A 23776-nucleotide genomic window follows, 5' to 3' on the forward strand; every position below is an offset into this window, starting at 1 on the left:
AGAGGCTCGATCACTAGCCACTGTTCAAGAAAGGATCCCGCGCGCACTTGTAGACCCGACTCGCGTATTCGAGATCGAGATCAGCAGAAATCAAGCCTGAAAACAGAAATTAAATGAGAGCGTTTCTTTTATTATTATTTCCTCGAGTACACCCTAAAGGATACTTTGACAGCTAGAAATTGTGTCGTTTCGTCATCAACACCCTAACTGAGACCAGAATCTTTGATTTTGTATCCGAGACGACGAGCATCCTAGACCTTTTAATATAGGAGTCCCCCCGGGTTTTGAACATCAGCCTTCTAAGGAGGTAGAAGGTATAACGACTTTTTTCCTTGTAAGGAAAACACTTATGGTTCTTCCTTAGCGATTCCATTCAGGGAAAGTATTCGTGCTTTTTCCTTCATAAACCCACGTGATATTGTGAGTTCAAAAGCAATCGATATAAACAAATGATTAAAGGATCCGGGCGATTTTTTTAACACAAGAAACGGAAAGACAAACGCTGCCTTTCGGTAAATGGTTTCTTGACAGACAAAGAAAAACCAATGAAGAAGAAAAGGAAAAATAATCAGTACTCATCACTAAGAATCGAACTCTCAACGTCTCGCGTGGCGTGCTTATCACACTGCGCTAGCTACACATCAGTTACCGGAAGGCAAAAATACTACGTGTTATTATTTATTTCCGTACCGCAGGCTCAAGTGTTTTGCTCAGCCTATACCTCACTTTTGACCAAGCAAAATGATCTTGGCGTTTCTCACTACAGCACAAGGAAGACATGAACAGATACATTAAATGTGAAACGTGTAGGCAGGCCTGAGTAACAAACAGTTTCTTAACGTTGAACTTTTTCATTTTGCAAATATCCCAACACACCCCTAAATGGAAAAATATGGAAAGCCATAACTTTCTCATATCATTATTTGGTGTGGTTTCTTCATTATGTGTTGCAGTTACTTCATTATGTTTTATGGTTTCTTCATTATGTCTTTAATGTAGTCCTGACGTGACGTGTATTTATCATGATGTTGTCAGTGTAATAACTTCATTACGTGGTGTGGTTTTATCATGATGTCCTGAGGTTTGTAAGTTATATTTTGTGCTCTTGTCATGATGCAATGTGGTTACGCTGTTATGTTGTCTGGTATCTTCGCTATGTGGTTTGATCATCACGTGATGTGGTTTCCTCTTTATGTCTTCTTGACCTCACTTCCGATTCCAAGCTTTAGTACCCAGGCTTCTTGCTACCACAAACTGGTTAAACCGGTTTTTAGATGGGTCCCAGTTCCTTTACTTTCCCGGTATTAAAGACAACAAAATGGGGGGAACAAGCAATGACATTTTGTCAACTATACTCGATAAGATACACCTTGGGCATCTTATTGAGAACTTGAAGCGTGAAAAGGTAACTGTGGATCAAATATGTGAGCTATCTTCTGAAGAAATGGACCCTGAACGTTATAGGTCCTTTGACGTAGACGACCTACCTTCCTGTTTTCGACTCCTTCATGATCGAACCTATGAATGCTGTCACAGCGCCTCATCCTCTGAACCTTTATTCCCCGATCTGCCAGTATTTGCTTTAGCAGTCCCTCTCCATAAGAAGGATATTCCCTAGTTATTTCCTCTTCAACTTCATCAAGCTCACCTTCTGTTATTTCTGTGAATTGCAACTGACTGAGGCCGTAACGACCCATTCTACGATAAACAGTACTTTGTGAAAGAAAACGTAACGACGCAATGTCGTCAATATTAAAGCCATCCTCCAGGCACCCCTTTAAATCTGACTTAGAAATTATAAGTACTCAGGAGCGCCACACGCTTGTGTTCCTGGTTTCCTTGGCGGTGGATTGCTACCGTAGTTTAAACACTCTGACCTTAAATTCATCATTGCGTTGCGATCGTTCACACCTTAAAGTTCCATTTCTTCAGAAGATAACTTACGTATTTGATCCACAGTTACCTTTTCACGCTGGAAGTTCTCAATAAGATGCCCAAGGTGCATCTTATCAAGTATGGTTGACAAAGTGTCTTTGCTTGTTCCCCCCATTTTGTTGTCTTTAACACCGGGGAAGAGAAGGAACTGGGACCCATCTAAAAACTGGTTTAACCAGTTCGTGATAGCAAGAAGCCTGGATACTATAGCTTGGTATCGGAAGTGAGGTCAAGAAGACATAAAGACAAAACCACATCACGTTATGATCAAACCACATAGCGAAGATACCAGACAACATAATAGCGTAACCACATTACATCATGACAAGAGCACAAAATATAACTTAGAAACCTCAGTACATCACAATAAAACCACACCACGTAATGAAGTTATTACACAACATCATGATAAAAACACGTCACGTCAGGACTACATTAAAGACATAATGAAGAAACCACAAGACATAATGAAGTAACTACAACACATAATGAAGAAACCACACAACATAATGAAGTAACTACAACACATAATGAAGAAACCACACCAAATAATGATAAACAACCACATAAGAAAGTTATGGCTTTCCATAGAAAAAGGCTTTATGGGCTTGTTCGAAAGCTAGACTGCCCTCACATCACAAGTAGTTCCTTAATGAGCAATGCCTCATAACACCCTTTCATGATTTATTTTCCAAGTTCAGTGGTTCACAGCCACTTTGATTATATTACAAAGATACATTAACAGTGCAGTCCTTTAACTTCTAATGTTAGGAGCAGGCGATTGATACGTCCAGCGGTACCAAAGGGGAAGTAATAGGGTGTTTAAGCAAATCACTACGGCTTGTGCAACTACGGCTTCCGTGACTGAAAAGGTCTGGGGAGAGTACGTCTCGGAGGTCTGCCAAATTTTAAGTTCAGCGAGAAAAGAGAAATACAAAGATGAAAGAAACATCGGCTAAGGAGTTTAAAATCTTTTTTATTTAGTTTCTCGCAGCCAAATGGCTTTGCTCAAATTACGATGGTCGTTATTCGCCTTCCTAGCAGGAACAGATTATTTCTAAGCGAAAGCGAATGCCATACACTTCGTACAGTAACAATTTGATGGATGAAATATATAACTTCAGAGACAAATATCTCAAAGAATATCGAGTGAAGAACACAAATATATCAATACTCAAAGAAGCAAAATAGCATCGTATAGTTATCCAAATATAAAACATCTTCGCCAAATCCTCAAAGCAAACTTAACCGAAGAAAAACAACCTCGTGCTCAACACGAATATTTCACTTGACTCACTATGCCATTCCAACACCTTTGCCAAAACATATCGTAAATCCAGGATACGGATTTACAAGCTAGTGAGAGACAACCTTTACGCAATCTTTAACTTAAATTGACTTTAAAGGACATAGTATCCAATGGAATTCTTAAAATGCCGAGAAGTCCGTTAAAAAGGGTCAGAGAAGCGAACAAAAACCCGACGTAGTAGCCACTGCGGCAAAACATCCCGACTCACGTAGTCAGATTTTACACTACCGCTGGATGCAACCGACGTACACGCGCAGTGTCTCATTTTGGGGGAAATTTACTTCCGGCAGCCGTATCAGCGCCAGCCGTAGCGATTTGCTTAAAGTCCCTAATTACGTTAATTACACACATAAAACCTAATTTTTAATGCACAAATTCCAAATAGGAGTATTATTTTATGCATTCATAGAAACTTACAGCAAAATGTTTGCTTTAATTTCGTGTTATAAACGTCATTTCAAAAAACTAGCCGTGAAATGACCTAACGTACATTTAACCGTCAACCGTCACAAACGGCTTATTTTAACCACAAAACTTCCCAACTGAATCGAAAATTAACCTCATTCCCATTGTATATCAAGGTTGCTTTAATTTAGAAAAACTAAAGTGCTAATATATTGAAATCAAACATTTAGCCAAACTTCTTACATCTTTTTATTTTTTGTTTTGTTTTTGTTTTTGTTTTTGTTTTTGTTTTTATTTTTGCTCTTGTTTTGTTAATAACATGCAGATTAATTACCTAACATCCAGGAAGGTAGGATAATTTGCTCTTTGTCTGGTTAGTTTTGATGACAGTAGAAAATTTAAACTGAATAGAGATATTGATGGAGTCTTATCAATTTACACCTTGTTCATTTTCGTTAAGAAGATAGTGTGGCCGTCATAGTCGTTCATAAGGAAAGACCAGCATAGGAAAACGTAACGTACACATCTATGTTGAGAAATTGTAATATTTTTTACTCAAAATACTCCATATATTATTGTCCTCACAACAGAAACAAACGTTTTGGAACATGACGATTCGTCTCAGTCGCATGATTGGCTTCTGTTTTCAATGGACGAGTTCCATTACCTGAATGCGGCTCGAGTTGGATCGTCTACAGCATATGGCGACTTTGACTGTACCTTTAAATGCCTCAGGAATCCTTATTGCCTGTCTGTCAATCTGGCCGCCTCCAAAGATGCCAATGGAAAACTTTGGTGCGAGCTGCTGTCTTCTAATAGATACAGAAACTCCCTAGATTACAGAGCAAGCAAAACTTCCCATCATCTTTTCCTTCTGGTAGGGTCTGTTTTATGATACATCAATCTTGCTTGAGTACATTTCCAAAATAATAATAAATATAGCAGTGGTCAAAAATAGCAGTTGCTGCACTGCTGAACCGTCTAACAATAATCAAATAATGAGATAAATAAGCGATCGTACTGATGGGTTAAAATCGCAAAATTAGGAATCGCGCTTGCTAATGCTGGATACTTGAACTATTGTATTCTCGGAGATTTTTAGGCTATGAGCAGGCACTACATGAGGAAACGCTTTGTGATACCAGGTTTTTTTGGACTTTTCGTGAATAGCTAGGCCATAATAAAAACTAACGCTAAAAAGTCACGACGTTTCGACCTCTCCGAAGTCATTTTCAAGTGAGCAAAATTTTCTACATTAGCATAAATATGTTAAAAAGAAGTTATAATAGATAAGAATGTGGCGAACGCAAAAATGTCAGTCAACAATGTCTCTTGTGAGTCAACAATGCGTGGTGTATTCATTTCAGTGTGGCCTGTGTGATGCAGGCTATGTTGGCTACACGTGCCGACACCTACACCAACGAATTAAAGAACACAATTATCGGCAATCGAAAACACCTTAGAGAGCAGCACGATATGGAGCCAGAAGACATCACACAGAGTTTTCGAATCTTAAGAAAGTGTCAGAACAAATTTGACTGCCTTATTTTTGAAATGTTTTTTATCAAAGAACTGAAACCAACGCTAAACAAACAGTGCGATTCAAGTCGCCCCAAATTATTTGTTTAGAGCAATTATTGCTAAGATTATTTTATTTTTCCATTGTATATTTTTAACACTTTTTCACATATTTTATCACATTTTAGCATTCGCCACATTTTTATCTGTTATAACTTGTTTTTAACATATTTATGCTAATTTAGAAAATTTTACTCACTTGAAAATGACCTGGGAGAGGTCGAAACGTCGTGACCTTTTAGCGCTAGTTTTTATTTCAAACTCGATTTCTAAGAAACTACTTACCAAACCATAAAGCCAAACAATCCACAGAAAACCTCGCCTCAAAGTTACAATGCATACCAGTGATCCTTTCTCGGAAAACGCGCGCGCGAAGGATGAATAGGCTTTCTTTTATAGCTCATGTCTACATAATATTTCGTTTTCCAATCTTTATTATCTTATTGACAGCTTTGCAAACTTATCAGCACAGGAAAGGGCATGCCTTTCTCGTTATATATTTCCCAATAAGAACGATTGTTTCGGAATCAGAATGGATTCGTACTCACGTCTTGTCCATGGCAATATTCAAAAAAATACTACGTTCCCGCTCTGCCAAAAACTACAATTTGTAACGGTTCCCCAATTCTCTCCTTTTTTTCTCCCAAAAAAGAACTTTCTATTTCTTTTACATAAATTTCAATCAGTGTCAACAATATTATCTTTTAGGAAAACAAGGTCATTTACCACCAAAACATGACACCCTCTTGGCTCGAGGCGCATGCGTCGTACATCGACCCATTTCGTTCCAGTACCACTGAACAGCTGACATTCAAGCCAGGCCCGGCATTGGATTACGCCGTTCTCCTTAAGGTACCCATAATTCCCGCCGATATCTTGGAAGATTCAACTTTGATTACTCTCAAAATTGTGGTTTCTATGGATGAAAGTATTGGAGAGAAAGAGGACAGCGATCCAATATATGGTGTGTCAGACGGCGTCAACTTTCTTGGGTTTGAGACGGTCGATAGAGGTAACTACGGTGCTTACGCTCCCTGTTTTCAGATGGAAGGAATTTCTGGTAATAGTTTGAGTGGAAGAATGTGGATGAACAGTCCCCCCAGACCAAACGACTACTTCTATGACGGTCAGTTTGTCATCACGCTCAAGTTAAACGAACACTGGGGATCATGCTACACTGCGCATGACGGAGGCTTTGTGAAGACCGCTGCCTACAGCAAGCGACTGCTACTCAGCAAAGGTCTTACTCTCGAGGTTTACAAAGGAAGTAAAGACGAAAGAGTTGGGATAAAGTTTATCGAAGTCACTGTTATGTAACATTCTTAGAGAGAAATATTTATTTCTCACGATGTTACTCGGTAGAAAAGCAAACATAAGCAGTGTAACAATCACATGTACCGCAATTATATATTGGCGGCTAATTTGGAAATGAACGAGTAAAGACTGATAAACTAGAGCATTTAAATGTAACAGCAGCTACAAATTTAAAGCATATGTAACTATTAATTAAGAGACAGTCAAATGATTTGATGCTAAACAATTGAAATCTTTGTTTGCTGAAATGAAAATAAAAGGTGTCAGAAAAAATATAGAGCGCGCTTGATCATGATTGCCTACTACATCTAATCAATCAATAATGATGCAGATTCCTTTATGAAGTGCTTTACTCGCCCTCAAACTCCTTATATTACAAAGTTCCGACAGTAACAATTTCCCCCCTCTCCACCCTACCCTTCCACTTTCCCCTTCCACTTTCCCCTTCCACCAAGATGAAAGTTCACTAAAAGCCCCAACGTAGCAGATCCAATGATGTTAGCGATCTTGAATTCTTGAAAAAAACTGACTTACTACTACGATTCCAAACAGTTGAACTGTTCTGACAAGGTTTGGGTCTAGCCTTTTGTCTCATTAACTCGCTTTTGCCAATCGATTTAATTATAATAGTACGTGTATATTTTTCATAAATTAACAAAAATCTATAAGCTGCTTTAATTTTTGTTCAAACCCTCATAAAAGCAAGTTATCATTTATCTACTGTGTCCGTTCCAGTCAACAAAGTCACCTGCTTTACACATTTTGGGCTCCTTAAAGATGCCGCGATTCTAGCTAGATGATTCAAATGTTTAGCGCCTAAAGAATTATTATTTTACCTTTTCATTTATGTGAATTTGAGCCCCACCTATCTAAACAGGAAGGTGGGAATGTTACCTGTTGTATGAGGATAAGTATGCTTTTGTTTAGTAGCTAGTTTTATTTATAAAAAAATGTACGTTGTCCTTCCGATCGATGTTCTCGTTTTTATGTCATTCCACTGTCATGGAATGCTTAATTACATCCCATAGGAACAGCATGTTTAGAATCATATTTATTCCGTAACAATAGTTTTGGTGTAGGTGTCATGGAATGCTTAATTACATCCCATGGGAACGGCTTGTTTGGAATCGTGTTTATTCCGTGGCACTCCATTATGTGATTTGTATTCTTTCATTGTGTAACCAGTTCTGTTCGGTGCTTTTGTGTTTGGTCCTTGACCAATAGTTTTCTTTTCCTTTCTTTGATTGTAACACCTTGCGTTTACATATTTAGGGTTTTTTGGGGTGATACGTGTTGAGAGGTTTTTCTGTTTGTAGAAGAAGCAGGTTGAAGTGTAGTTACGAGCGAGGCTAGAAAGTGGCAGGAACACGTCCGGAAGCACATTTTCATTACTGAGAAGCCATCAGTAAACCATTCCTAAATCCACGACAAAGAGCCATTTGCCGGGGAACGTGAGTGCTAAATAGCTGGTCGAAGCAATCGAAGGACAAGCGTAAAGTTCTGTCGAAGTCGGCCGTTGTAAACCGGACAGCTGGAGTAAGTCGGAGAAGTCAAGTTGAAATATACCGGACTGAGTGAAGACGTAATCGGAAGAAGTAAGTTGAAAGGTGGGAGTAATAAACGGGAGTTTGAATTGGTTCGTTGTGTGTGTCATGTGTTGGTGGAACGTTGTTGGGGTCAAGTTCATGGACAAGGACTTCAAACGCAAGGTGAACTGAACTGAACTGAACTACGGAAACGCCTATTTTTTTTTAAGGAATATTCTTGTAAATAGATTAAGTGTATTGAAGTATTTAGCTTGTTTATTATATTCTTGTAAATAAATTAAGGTTAATTATTTAGCTTATTGTATTATTGTTAGTTACCCTATTTAAAGTATAATGTTATTTTAGTGTAATTGTTATAATAAATGCTTGTAGACTTAGGTAGTTGTTGCGTGTTTTCTCGGGTTCGTTTATGCTTAGTTTTTTTTTGTTAGAGAGAGCCCACCTTTGTGGCGCGGTTTCGTCACATCCACTTAAATGCAAACAGCACGTCAGTGGCCCCACCTGTTTGTCATGAAATTGATTTTCTTCGATGTTATCCTTTTTTTACCATGACAACCGCAAAAAAGGAACTTCGGTCAAGCAAATTCGCCTGACCTTTCATAAAACAGCCTTTTATTTTGTACAACTTTCATACATTTTTTACTTGTCTCGCAAGTCAGCTGTTCTCCACATTATCTTCCATATAAGTGATCACGACTTAACATTTTAGTTAAATTTTTAAACGCCTAAGAGTTTTTTCCAACCATAATTTCGATACGAGCTCCGCAAAATTACCACCCCCAAAAAAGGACCAAAATTCTTGTTTTTAAGGCGAAAAGAAAAAACCTAACAAAATGGATTCCAGTTACAATTAATCCTAGACTCCGAGAGAGAATGTTGTCGCGGAGCAGCAATTCTGATTTTGCGGAAAGATTGTATAAGTACAACAGGGTATAAAACAAGGGTCATAAAAACTGACTACTAAAAGCTAAATGCCTGTTTTATCCTTGTTCTTTTCTCTGATAACCGAGGCCAACTCTTTTTCTGGTTAGATTGTCGCTCTTTGCATGATCTCAATATAATATTTAACAATTCAAACACGCTTTTAAAGTCAGGTGTTGCAATTTTAACATTTGTTTACATGACTGACGACGACGAGGTTTGTTGCTACAAAAGCAAGTCAGCTGGGGTAAAATATATTAAAGATCAGCTATTATTGCTGCCGAAGCATTTTTCCAGGTTTGAGCGATAAATGGTTCGCGGTTGCTGTCACTCCGACACCAAGCAGGCGATAAAGTTTTTGTAGTGACGAAGTGACCGTTTCCACTTCATTATAAGCATTTCATTGAACTTTGCCAGGGATGATAGCATGAGAAAGAAAAATCGAGTAGGACAAAAGAAAATTATATATTTGAATTAAACTAGAGCTCGACTTTTCACGATAAAAACTACTTAAAACTCCAGTTTGGCGTAAATGATTTATCATTTTCATTTTTAGTCTTCATCCTTACTGTCTTAGTAGATTCCTTGATTCTAAATAATGATTCGTATATACAAACATGGTAGAATGTTTTTAAGAAAACCCTTTTCCGTTGTGTTCTTTCGTGATTCTATTAAAAATGCGCAGATCCGACACCATGCCAGAGAATGCTTTTCTTTGTTTACTAAACTGGCGAAAACTGATCATGAATTTAAAAATGTATATATTTTTTCATGCTGCACAACATCATTTCGACCCTTCTCGCGTTTGCAGTCGATCATGGTTTCAGTTTCATTTTATTGTGTTATTTTATTTTTTTTTTTCGTTTCCTGAAAAACGAAACGGTCTTGTTTTCAGTTCAGGGGTGAACTATTTACATGGCGATTTATAATATCCAATCAGAGTAAAGTTCGTAATTGTTAATGTAAATACGGCGGCAAAATTTCAGCCAGAATTCGGTGCATCGCAACAAAATGTATCATTTGCAACATTTCAATGAAACTCTCGTTTCTCGGTATTATCTAACACAGCCAAGAAAACTGCGAACTGGACTTGATCGTGATAGTGAAAAAGAAATATATTTTCGAAGTAGAGACACCACCACACCACGCGATTTGTCCACCAATGCGATATTTTGAAGCCGATGGAAGCAGTTAGTTTTGTTTAGTTCAACAAAGAAATGGTACTGTTTTCCGTTTGAGAGTGATTTATTGACATAGTGAGTATGAATGTTATCAGGGTAAACGCTTGCAATTCACAAGGTAAACAAGCTCAGCAAAAGTAACTTCTCGAAACTAAATTTTATTTCGTGACACGGAAAGAAAAGGAAATTAAAATGTTATGCTGGTAGAAATAATTGGCGACTTAAATGTTCCTAAGTCTTACTGAAACGATGTATTCTAGAGAAACGAAGATATCTGTTTCCGTGCTTGATTTAAATGTGATAAAGATCACAACTACGGCGACATAATTTTGGTCAATCAGAACACTTATCAGGAATAACAATCCCGCCCCTATTCTGTGGCTGTTTACGGGAAAAGAACACGCATTTAATTTGGGGCGTTTGGTATGGGGCGCCGTTTGTAAATTTATTATTTAGACCGAATTTATGCCATTTTCCCCTTATTTATAAATAATTGGAAACGCCACAAAATTTGTTTATAAATAAGACACAAGAACTTGTCCGTTGATATGTAAATAATTATTTTAGGTACGTTCTGATTTATAAATAATCTTTTACCATAGAGTTATTATATATAAATAATAAACTAAACAACTTCAATTATTTATATATCAGGTCATCTCTAAAATAGTTATTTACATATCATAAAGTTTGTAAATGCCATTATTTATAAATAAATTACTTCACCGGGAGTGTAAATTCATTATTTAGAACTAATAAATTTCACCTCGCCGAGTGTAAATTTATTATTTATAAATAATGAACTTCACTGAGTGTGTAAATTCATTATTTAGAAATAATGAATTTCTCCTCGCCAAGTGTTAATTTATTATTTATAAATAATGAACTTCATTGAGTGTGTAAATTCATTATTTAGAAATAATGAAGTTTCATTTCGCCGACTGTAAATTTATTATTTAGAGATAATGAATTTAACCATGTGTGTAAATTCATTATTTACAAATTAATTATTTAGAAATAATGAAGTTTCATCTCGCCGAGTGTAAATTTGTTACTTAGAAATAATGAACTTCACTGAGTATGTAAATTCATTATTTAGAAATAATGAAAGTATGAATGGCTGACCCAGCGTCTCTTGCCCGATCGATTTCGGAGGCTGTTTCTCGCGCTATAAGTGAGACAGTTAATGCTACCCTTGCTCAAGTAGGTAACGGCGGCGGTATGTAGCCTGAGATTCAGCACTGGCGGATCTGGGGGAGGGGCCCGGGGAGCCCGTTCTCCCCCCCACCCCCAACCCCCCGCCTCAACTCTCTATTATGGAGTTCTTATTCACTCAGCAATTCGGCAGCTCACACTGCAACAGGAACAACTACTCAAAGGCCGAGGTAACAGGTAAATTTTAAGAAAAGAAACTGCTGCATGAAGAAAATAAAAATCGCTTGGCGTGTTAAGTGAAAGGTCTGATTTCTATTGAAATTCAATAATGGTTTAAACGTAAATGAATTTAGCTTTCCACGTGTACGATCTTTAGACTTGCCTGGAATAGACATGCCCAGCCGTGACTTCATCAAGCCAAACAAAGTGTGTCACACAGCTATCCGTCCAAAGGTCACAAAGGTCACAAAGAATTTAACCTGCGAGCGGGCTCACGTTTGAATCAAACACGCGAGTGACGAAGAGGAATAGCGATCGGCGGGAAAGAGACGCCAAGAAAGTGACTTTCTCCTCTCGCGGCTTCGCCCGTGGATTTCTCGCTCTCAGCTACGCCGAGCGCGTTTGTGCTCCAACGTGAGCCTGTTCACAGGCTACAAAGAATTATCTAAACATCTAAAGACATTATTCGATTTCCCGATTTTAAAAGTTCTGCATTTTCTTCATGCAGCAATTTCTTGGCTTAAAATTTACCTGTTACCTCGGCCTTTGAGTAACAATGCTGATACTTTTATTTGTAAAAAAACTAGGTTACTTTACATATGAAGCACTACAAATAAGAGAACTTTGTAACCCTGGAACTTAAAATGAAGAATCTTGTAACTAACTATTTTTATTTTTCTTTCTGGTTGCTGTTGTATTTTGTTTCGTTTTTGAATTTTTATTTAGCGATTCTGCATTTAGGTAACACCATCTATATGGGAATACCAATAAATTGTTGTTGTTGTTGTTGGAGTAGTTGTTGTCGTTGTCGTTGTCGTTGTCGTTGTTCCTGTTGCAGTGTGAGCTGCCGAATTGTTGAGTGAATAAGAACTACATAATAGATATTTGAAGCGTGATTCTCGCTTAAACTCAATTAACCAAAATAGGGGGGGGGGGGGCCTTCCCTAGATCCGCCACTGCTGAATTTCAGGCTGCATACGTACCTGAGCAATGGCAGCATTAACTGTCTCACTTATAGCGCGAGAAAAAGCCTCCGAAATCGATCGGGCAAGAGACGCTGGGTCAGTCATTCATACTTTTATTATTTCTAAATAATGAATTTACATACTCAGTGAAGTTCATTATTTCTAATTATTATATGGCTGCGTCTCACAAACACTAGGAACTACCGAATTCACGAATATTATTGGCTGAAATCGATATTGACCGCGGTCTAGATTTTCCCATCTAGACCGGCATCTAACTAGACCGGTTTCATTTTGCGTTGACAAAGTAGCAAACTAAAATACAAAAATGTTCACCATTTTCTTTTATTTTCTTCTCAATCATTTATGGCACTGCCAAAAAGCCTGATGACAAAACAAACAAGTAAAGAGAACGAGCAAATTTCGGCAGGTTTAAGTTAAGCTCATCGCCGTTCGCAAGCAAACTGTCGACAAACCAGTTACATTAAACGAATTAAAGTTTTCTTCTTTGCCATATAATAAACATCTTATTAACCGAGCTAAGTCGGTCTGTATGGGAGAATCTTGACCTCGGTCGTGTGTACAGACCTCACTGTGTTCGGTCTGTACTCACGACCTCGGTCAAGATTCTCCCATACAGACCTCCAGCTCGGTTAATAAGAGCTAAGTAATAAATTTACATTCGGCGAGATGAAACTTCATTATTTCTAAATAATGAATTTCTAAATAATGAATTTACACACACGGTTAAATTCATTATTTCTAAATAATAAATTTACAGTCGGCGAGATGAAACTTCATTATTTCTAAATAATGAATTTCTAAATAATGAATTTACACACACGGTTAAATTCATTATTTCTAAATAATAAATTTACAGTCGGCGAAATGAAACTTCATTATTTCTAAATAATGAATTTCTAAATAATGAATTTACACACACGGTTAAATTCATTATTTCTAAATAATAAATTTACAGTCGGCGAAATGAAACTTCATTATTTCTAAATAATGAATTTACACACTCAATGAAGTTCATTATTTATAAACAATAAATTTACACTCGGCGAGGAGAAATTCATTATTTCTAAATAATTAATTTACACACTCAGTGAAGTTTATTATTTATAAATAATAAATTTACACACTCAGTGAAGTTCATTATTTATAAATAATAAATTTACACTCGGTGAGGTGAAATTTATTAGTTCTAAATAATGAATTTACACCCCCGGCGAAGTAATTTATTTATAAATAATGGCATTTACAAACTTTATGATATGTAAATAACTATTTTAGAGATGACCTGATTTATAAATAATTGAAGTTGTTTAGTTTATTATTTATATATAATAACTCTATGGTAAAAGATTATTTATAAATCAGAACGTACCTAAAATAATTATTTACATATCAACGGACAAGTTCTTGTGTCTTATTTATAAACAAATTTTGTGGCACTTCCAATTATTTATAAATAAGGGGGAAATGGCATAAATTCGGTCTAAATAATAAATTTACAAACGGCGCCCCATACGTTTGGACGATACTACAGATACGATATATTGTGGAAGGTAACTAATTCATCATATTGTAATTTAATTAACGTTGCTATATTGCAATTAAATAGGCACAATATGGCTGTTTTATGAGGTTTTCTTCATATCGTAGGTGTCGACATTTTCCAGATTTAGTTGAATTTCTCGAATTTTCCGCCACAATTTCAGTAGCTTTACTTCTTAGAGCGCGCTTAAAAATAAGAAAATTTGTGTTTCGACATACCGCGGCATTTCAAGAGCTGGTTTCTATGAAAACACTGAGAGCATTTCTATTTTAGCTTCATAATATTCAAGCGAAAGTGGAGGAATAATTGCACAACTGTCGTCACACATGGGGCATCCTTTTTGAAAAGAAAAATATACTGCGTCACTGACAACGAAACGTAGAGTGCCGCATCGATTCGAATCAAGGACTGCCCGGCACAGAAGTGGAAAAATTATGCGTCAGCTTCTTTTGCCTCTAAGCTTTATTTAGCCTCACACACAATACTTTGAATTCTTAAAAAAATTGGCGGGGCTGTGCGGCCCGCTTCCCAAAGCACTTACCCTATTTAAGACCAAAGTCTGCGATTTTTCTAACCTATTTATGACCTGACCCTTAAATTAATACCCTGTTTCAGACCTTCCGTAGTTCTCTAGATCGGAATGATGTTAAAGGTATTGTGAATGGCTTTAGTTGCTGGTCTTATCGATAATGATGAAAAAAGTAGCTTCTTCTAAGAAACACACCTAATTCAAGACTAGGGTGCGAAAACGATACCCAGTTTGAGACCAGAATGACCAATATCGGTACTCTACTTCACGTAGGAATAAAAAATTATCCCTCTAGTGTTATTGCGTTAAAATTAGTTTCGTTACGTCATAACCTGTGACGTCACCCGTTTTTTTTTTACTGTTAATACCATCCTAACAAAGCCGAAAATCAAATTTCAAAAACCATACGATTTTTGCCAACATCAGGCTTTCTATTTTTCTAGATTATTAGCCTTCCTAGAATAAAACTGAAAAAAAAAAAACCAGAGAGACTGACTTAAGAAGGACAGTATGGTTAACCAAATTCCGGGGGGGGGACAACAAAAAAATATTTAACTTACCATATCTCGAAAAATAATCATCATAGCAAAAAACGGTTTCCGGCATTTTACTCCTCAAGTCAAGGCCTTTCCAATGACATAATCTTTTTATCAGATTTTACAAAAAATTATAGCACGTTTTGGTGACGTCATCGATTATGACGTCATAATCTGACATTTTGTCACAACTTCCAAATTAAAATAAACTGGAGAACAAAGAAAGCTCATCTGCCAAACTTGGCTCAGAAATACATAAACCAAGCAAATATAGCCTTCATGAAACATTAGTGGGGTGGTTTGGCCCCTACGTGTTCTGACTAAAATGTCTTAAAAAAACATGTCCCTCTGACGCTGGACATACCTATATAGCCGATATAAGAGAGCACCCCCGTCCCCTAGGGCAGAGTCAAAGTGAAGTATCACAAGTAAATACATTTCGAAGCGCGTTGACTTTAATAACTGATACATGTGTAGACAACTTAAATTAATTAGCCCTTTCTCTTTTACAATAGGTTCAGGACTAAACCTCACCTGGACGAAAAACCTGAGGCTCTGGCAACTGAGCAGATCAGTGCGGTGCAAAGCGGCGCATTAGCACATATCCCCCTCACCCCAGGACTTCTCATGCACAGGATATCAAAACCCCAGCCTTTCTCAGACTTTGAATATCTTTGCGGAAACGAAACAATATTTCTTTCTGAGAAATAGCTTCTTGTTCTTGCTCTCTTCTCTGATAACCGACGCCAACTGTTCTTCAGGTTAGATTCTCCCTTTGTTGCATGGTTAGTCTTGATATTTAACAATTCAAACCTTTGTTTAAAGTCAGGTGTTGCTATTTCAACATTTATTCACATGACTGTATGGGATTAATCTCTTTTCGACGAGGTATATTGCTTCAAAAGTAAGTCTAGAGTGAACTATTTCAAAGATCTTCGAGTATTGCTGTTGCAACAATTTTACCCAGCTTTCAGCTAAGTGGTTCGCAGTTACTGACACTCGAAACCAAGCAGGCCATTTCTTTTTTTTTTTTGTTTTTTTTTTTTGTTTTTTTTTTTCTGGTATCGGAGTGATTGTTTCTACTTCATTTTAAAGACTTAGCTGAACTGCAATTCACTGCTGAAATTCACTGACCTATGTTAAAGCATATTCGCTATTGAGGCAACAAAAACTGATTTGCATTGCACTGCTAAAACATGATCTATAGCCGGCGAGAACAGACGAAGCGGTTTCTCTACACAATTTAGTGGAGACGAATTTATTAATTTTAGAAAACACTTCAAGAAATATAAGTGGCTAAATCCACCGTAAGCACCAGTACATGTTTTGAAAAACAAATTAATGAGCTTGAGATTTCGGTTAATTCAATCTTCGACCTCATCAAAACAATCACCTATTAGTAGAATTCTACTAGTATACCAACGCAAATGCTGCAATCTGATTGGCTGAGCTACTCGTATACTATCAGCCATTAGAATGCAGTAGCTATCGGTCGTCCACGAAATGCGACGTTTTCCCGAAGTTTTGGAAGTAAATGGATAATTAAATTCCCGAGAAGACTGAAAGAAGGACATAAACATATTCTTGACTTTAAAAACTTGAAATTATTGATAAACCGGCGCGCGCGCGTAAACAACTGCAAATTTACTAAGGACAATTCAATACATGCGATTTTGTTAAAGCGTAAAGTTCAAAAAATGCGTCGAAAAATATTTGGAAACCATTATTTGCGTTAATTTAAGTTAGTATTCTACTAAAACAATTAGATTATTCGCTCTCGATTTTTATGAGGCCTTCGTCCTCATCAACTATCACCTCATAGAAATCTCGAGCTCATAATCTAATTGTTAAACAGAAAACTCAAGCTCAGTCCTAATCCATATTTGTTAAATGTTGTTAAATCTCAGTACAGCTTCAGGCCTGCGCCTGCGCTTCTTGCAGGGTGTTTTCTAATGTTTTTTGAAACGAAAAGTCCTGTTAACAAAAAGAAATTTTGCTTTGCATCAGCAATTCATTGTCGTCTTCGCGTATTAGCCTTTAGATTGGGGCTCTATTTAAGAAAGTAACGCGTAAAGATACGACACTGCGACAATTTCCTCAGCTTTCGCCAGGGAGTTTACGAAACCACGACGGCGAGGCCGAGGACAACTTCGATTAAAAAATGAATTTATATTAAATCTACGAATCTCGCGATACTCTAAAGTCATTTACGTTGTTTATCACTCTCAAAACTATTGCAAAACTAAATCCCGAACACAGCAATAAACTTGAAATAAAAATTAAAAAATAGCCGTTGTGGTTCACGTTCTCCAGGCAACGCAAAATTGGGTCATTTCACGTTGTTGTCTTGCAGAGGACGGCAAAGAAATGTACCAAGAATTATATCGCACTTGCACGCAGCCATTGTACTTTTATTCAGTGACGTTCCCGTCGCCGTTGCCGTCGTGGTTTGGTAAACCCCCTACTACTGCAAATATAACGGGGCAAGGAAAATTATTCCGCCAGAGATCAGGGCGAGAGTTTGACAGAGAACAGATACTATCAAATTACAGGCGAAGTTTTAATATTCTCAGAATGTCAACACGACTCCTGCAAGTTTATTGTGGTGGGCAGTTATACATGATAATTTTAAGAGCAATGAGCTGCAATCAATAACACTTGGGGTTTTAACGCCAACTGCTAGAGCATTAAAAATTTATGTCCAAGGCAACGGTATTAATAATAATAATGTAGAGAGTCCCTGCTTGTATTGCGGGCGCTGTATCGTCGTTATGCCATTGGCCCTGTGCAAAGATATGTTTCACTTTCATGCTCGTACAAGGCGCGCTTTTAAATGGACAAAACGTATAAGGCTTACGTTTTTATATAATATGGACAATTTAAAAGGAAAAAGACTAAGACTAACTCTATGGCCACTGAAGAGAAATAATGAAAGAGAACTGTGCCTTTTAGAACTGAAGTAAAAACTCGCCTTTTCATGGCTTAGAAAATAGTCTTGGGAAATATATAATACATTGGCAGCTGTAATATTAACGACCAAGTTGATTAACAAAGAGAGTTGTAGAATTATCAAAGAATATATTAGAAAAATCTAGCTGAGCATAACAACATGATATCACCGTTTTCACACGTATAAATTTTCTGGTTCTTGTTATCCAAACGAGCACCTGCCTAATAGACGTTGGCCTCAACGCTGATTGGCCGTTCCTTTTCAACATACCCAAGGTTGCACGGAGTCTAAGGATAATTACAAACGGATGCTGTTTCAACTGTGGGTCGTCAAAGTTTATCTTTGTTCTTACCCTCGAGATTCGATTTTACATTCCATCATGCCTGTACCTGGCATCTGTTGTGTCATCCTCTTTTTATCGACTGTGTTACACCAGACCAGCTGTTCTCCAGGTTAGATCACTTCCATTTAGTGTCTTTAATTTGTAGCATGCAGATTAGCCACTTGAACTTTTTTCGATCATTCAAAGGTTTCTCGGTGAATCATTTCGGATCAGGTGAGCGAAATGAATAAAAGATAGCAACAAAATAAAAGCTACACTGCGAAGTATGTTATTTTCAAACCAGAACAGTGGGCTACCGCTCGCGTTAGCAGTTAGTGAAAATCTGCCTTTTTCAGTTCCGCCATCTGCTGAGAACCTGAGAAAAACTTGGGCAATATGTAGTAAACAGCGATTAGTTGGCGTCTTTTGAATGAGGGCTGATTTCAACTTTTGGTTTTTCAAGTCCAGTAGAAAACTTTGCCCGCTGTGGAGGTGCAAAAAGAAGTATTGAATATCAGCTTTAATTATCGACTGAGAAAGTCATGTCGTGGTGATTGGTTGAGAGAACATAAATTGAACGTTAATATTTTTAATTTACACTGCAGTGCAAACTTATACAGGCGTTCTTTGTAATTTACTCAGTCATATTCTTAATGAGTAATCGTAAGGGCAATCATAAGATTGACTAATAAAGGATGTAGACCGCTCAAGAGAGCTTATTAACATTTTTTCAAATAATAATAATTGCACTCGCCTAAACGTTCGTGAAATTTTCAGAGAATTTTCAAATATCACTCGCTCTGTAAATCCTCAGTTATACTGGCATTCAAATTAAAAGTGCAAAAGAATATTGGTTATATCGCTTCTGCCGCCTCACCGATAAGAGCATCAAGAATACCCTCTCCAATCCTTGATGAGACCTTTGTTTTTTCCTGTCGAAGTTAAATGCCTTGTAAAATATACATAAAGCACAAAAATGCAAATGATTCTAGTTAATCGTCGAGAGAATGCTAAAGGAGTATCTGAGTGAAGGCCAAAGTATTCGAATAAAGAGATTGAAGACTAACGTCTCATCAACGTATGAAGTCCTTATCCAGTGTTAAGATTTGCTCATTCTAAACTGATTATAAGTAATTACATGATTGGATTATAAACTGATGTTCAATATTTCCACTCCACCTATCAAACCAGTACTGGGAGTAATTTGCACAGATTGTGATATTTTACTGGCGCTTAAAACTTTATTCTAGGAATGACCTGATTCTTACGCCATCCCCGTGTGCACGCTTCCAAAGAAATATATTTCTCATATACCTTTATCGCCAATAACAGTCTGGGAGATTTCATTTCCTTTAACCCCGTTTGACCATATTCTTTAAACTGCATAACATTCTTTAAAACTTAATAATGGTTGTTTTTACCACAGGAGCAAACATTTTACAACAGAGTTTTAGACAGCGTCTGTATTTAAGGAGTGATTTTCACCGCCTCGATGTGCCTGGTGTTGGGACAATCCTGGCGCACGACGACTTTGCTTGCACCTTCAAATGCCTCAGTAATCCCCTGTGCTTCTCAGTGAACCTGGCATCTTCCAAAGGGACCAACGGAAAGCTGTGGTGTGAGCTATTGTCGTCTGATAAATACAACAACCCTGAGGCATACAAAGGAAACATGAGTTCTCATCATTACTCCATATTGGTGGGTTATTCTCTAACATGATTCAAAACTTAGCACTGAGGAAGGGCTAGGCCCGAAACGTCTGCTATAAACATCGTTTTTAATTTGACACTGTATTATTACTATATGCAGCTTTTAAGTGTTATCTGTGCCACGCAGCAACTGATCCTTTTGGACTATACAAATATTTATTCTCTAACGTGAACTGATATGTACATTAACCCAATTAAGAAAGGGATTTTAGGTTTTTAAACTCTTTCGTTTTGATAAGGATGTATTTTATAACAATATCGAGGCTGAAAGTCGCGAAATTTTAAGAATATTTCAAAAATAATCCCCGCGGCTAAGATTTTGAAAAGAATGCAATTTTGAGTGTCGAAAATTTTAAATGCAACATAATCATATATCTTTAACTAAACCGTATAAAATTCTTCCTTCTCTAAACGGCAAAACTAGCCCAAAAGCAACAAAAACAGCACTAGCCGTATGCTCGATGCTGATAATATATCAGCAAGAAGTTATGTGCGTGATATCAGGCTTTCATGCCTGCAGGCTAGCTCAAAAATTACTTTAACACCATCCAGACACCAAATACCTTCGAAACAGAAATGTCATACGCTATAATCAAAGCATATTCACAAGAATATTTTCAGCCTAAAATCAGCAGAAAAATAAAAAAATTCAGCCTCGGCCGGAAAAAATTATTCTTACAAAAAAAAAAAAAAAAACTTAATAGTAGCGAGTGAACGGCTGGATGGCGAGCTCCCTCTCTATATTTATATCTACTTAACTTAAAAAGCAATGAAACTCGAAGGAATATTGAAAAATATGAATCGCCTGCAAATATGTGGTTGCCTTGGAGAAGGCAAGCTCCGTGAGGTTTTAGACTCCTCTAGGCGTTAAGTTAGTTGAGGCACATCTCGAAAAACGGCGAGAGAAAGCGAAAGAACGCCTGTGGACAAATTTAACAAAAGTTCCTTCTGTCCACTTATAGACCGCCTACAGGACCCGTAACATGACCGCCGGCTTGTGTTTTTCAGTGGTCTGCAGATGTCAAAATGCAAAACAGTCAACAGACTTGCTCGTAATATAAGCAGCTCCATTCCAATCATGTGGTGCAGGAACGAACAAAGGAGGAACAAACCTAAACATCCAGCTAGATATACGTAATCTCGATCAAATTGATGCAAGAAACATAAAAACGTCGTTATGCAAACGTTTAGTTTTATCGAAGTGAAGCTACGGCGGTCTCTGAAGAAAAACTGGACGAAGATACATATATAAATATGATATCCGTGACAAGAAGCAACATACTACACTTGCAAACAGTTCTTATTAAACAGCCGGGCCCGGCTCGATCAAATTGATGCAAGAAACATAAAGACGTCCTGATGCAAACGTATAGTTTTCTCGAAGTAAAGCTACGGCGGTGTCTGAAGAAAAACTGGACGAACATACTGTACTTGCAAACAGTTCTTATATCAAAACAGCCGGGCCTGGCGTCACAAAAGAACACAAGTAAGCAACATGTTCACGGAATAATTCAAACTTAGTCCCTTGAAAGAAAATACTTAGGAGACTTAAATTAAAACATAACTTGCAATAGAAATGAGCCCAAACAAAGTCGAAGCACATAACACATACTCTGCGAAGCGCCATTCGGATAACTGCAAAAGCCATACAGACGTATTACCTCTTAAATTTTCGATAGCACAGTCTAACGGCGCCACTCTACTAAAAATTCGTCCTAATAACACAACATACAGTGCTCTTCATAAACACGTCTGAAGCAAAGAAAGGTCAGTAAAGGTACACGAACCGTAGGAGTCGTGTAGGCCCGTCAACCTTATTTTTATACACTGCAAAGACATGTGTGCCATTGACCATATTTTTTTATTCAATCCTATTGTTCTTCGCGAAGGAACTCCACATGGGGAAAATCAGTTATTCCACTCGCTCTTGTTGGATATGAGATGGTTATAGCCAACTCGACCCTACGCGCATCGTTGGCTATCTACCAGCTCATATCTAACGCGCGCTAGTGGGATAATTCTTAATCATTATTAACTACTTATTAACCTCCAACGTTCGGTCTTTACGGGAAAATCTCAAACCTCAGCCTTGCCGTATTGATACGGCAAGGCTGAGGTTTGAGATTCTCCCTTAAAGATCGAACGTTCGAGGTTAATAATTTTTTTTATTATGTGGCTTTTACTTTGGTTTTGCGGACCCGTAATGGGCCCGTGGACATTACGGGAGAATAATTTCCTACAATTTGCCAATCAGAGCGCGCGTCATATCCGCTACAAACACTAGCCATATAATAATTGTTAATAATTTAACATCATAATCTGATTTCAGTCACCTTGTTTTTCATCGCCATGTCAAAATGGAGGTACCTGTGTGCCTAATTACAAGGATGGCACGTTTGAATGCCGTTGCAAAAAGACTTTCATAGGAGAATACTGCGAGAAAGGTAAATGCCATGAAGAGGCACTAAGTATTTCAACTTAAGAAACAATTAAGAACAGTTACACCTGGTGCAGCTGCTGGTAAAAGCAGTATGGTTCAGGCTTTAACTGTGCACTGGTTTGCACTCAAATTTGCAATTGGTTATGTGTTTGTTAACAGGTTGTGATTCAATCGTCTGAAGAGTAATTTAACTCAAAGCTCACCACCTCTTGCAATATTTTTGATTAAGAACTGGGCACATGGATTTATAGGCGTGACCTTTACTGAGGCAGTGTCTTTTGGTATATTTCAGCTGTGAAGTCATGCATGGAAGTGTTCAATTTTCACAAGTAAGTTGTTCTCCTGTTAACTGTTCAACTTCCCTGCACATACTGAACATTAATATATCTAAACAATTTGAGCACAAAATTTAATCAGTACAGTAGCTTGCAGTGTAATTGATGTTACCGAGAATATTGTCCCAGAGGTTTTTGATACCAGTTGATTTAGATTGTTATATATTAAACAATAGTCACTATTTTGCGCGACAGTGTATGCTCGGATATTTATCGCGAACATTATCTCAGTGTTCCGAGAAGCGAACAGCTCTCCAAGAGCGAAGCTCGAGGGAAACTGTGAACTTCTCCGAACATATAAAGTCAAAGGACAAAATTCGAGCTTTTAATCTATCGAATATTTTTGCACGCACGCGATTGGTCTCAACGCGTCACGTGGCCGAATATGGTAGCTGAAACTGTGGAATACCAGGGCGTCATTCCCCAATTTTCGAAAGATCCTGCGTATGGTGAAGGATTATTAAAACAATAGCCTCAATTTGATTTTAAATATGCTCGTTCCTGTTCGAGTCCTGTCCGGGTATTTTTTCGTTGTTTTCACCAGAACCATGCTGAATTTATTGTTATTCTTATTTCATACTTCGTTATTTCAGTGCTCGCGAATTGTCCGAGAGGTGGACAAAAATACCTTGGGCTATCTGAGATGGACTACAATATTGGGCAAAAGTCATGAAAAATTTAATTGGGCTAATTTCGATAAAGTACAAAGCTTTACGCGGTTCATGGGCGAACTGTTTTTGGCAAAATATCATATGAGACCCTTAGCATCTCGCCCTGTTTGTCGAAGCTCGCCAACGAAAGCTAACGAGAAGTAGAAGTTACCCGTAGTTTCCTTTTTTTTCCTCTGAAATTCTCAACAGAT

At 37.5% G+C, this 23776-nt stretch overlaps 1 protein-coding gene across 1 annotated transcript; it reads left to right on the plus strand.

Moving 5' to 3' along the window:
• Positions 1-3901: 3901 nt before the first annotated feature.
• LOC149110256 (uncharacterized) lies at positions 3902-6818 on the plus strand. Its single transcript, XM_089292957.1, has 2 exons — positions 3902-4526; positions 5936-6818. Exons 1-2 carry the CDS (start codon positions 4299-4301, stop codon positions 6542-6544), a joined length of 837 nt encoding a protein of 278 aa, XP_089149083.1. The 5' UTR covers positions 3902-4298; the 3' UTR covers positions 6545-6818.
• Positions 6819-23776: the final 16958 nt, after the last annotated feature.

This window comes from Orbicella faveolata, unplaced genomic scaffold (assembly GCF_042242905.1).
Source record: "Orbicella faveolata isolate gen_17 unplaced genomic scaffold, um_ofav_v1 contig_24, whole genome shotgun sequence".
In the NCBI taxonomy this organism is placed as follows: Eukaryota; Metazoa; Cnidaria; class Anthozoa; order Scleractinia; family Merulinidae; genus Orbicella; species Orbicella faveolata.

What these genes read in the sequence shown, in the direction of transcription:
- LOC149110256 (XM_089292957.1), top strand. Translation starts at nt 4,299, where the DNA reads ATGGACGAGTTCCATTACCTGAATGCGGCTCGAGTTGGATCGTCTACA. An exon ending in CCCATCATCTTTTCCTTCTG is followed by an intron (nt 4,527 to 5,935) that starts GTAGGGTCTGTT and finishes ATTATCTTTTAG; the next exon opens with GAAAACAAGGTCATTTACCA.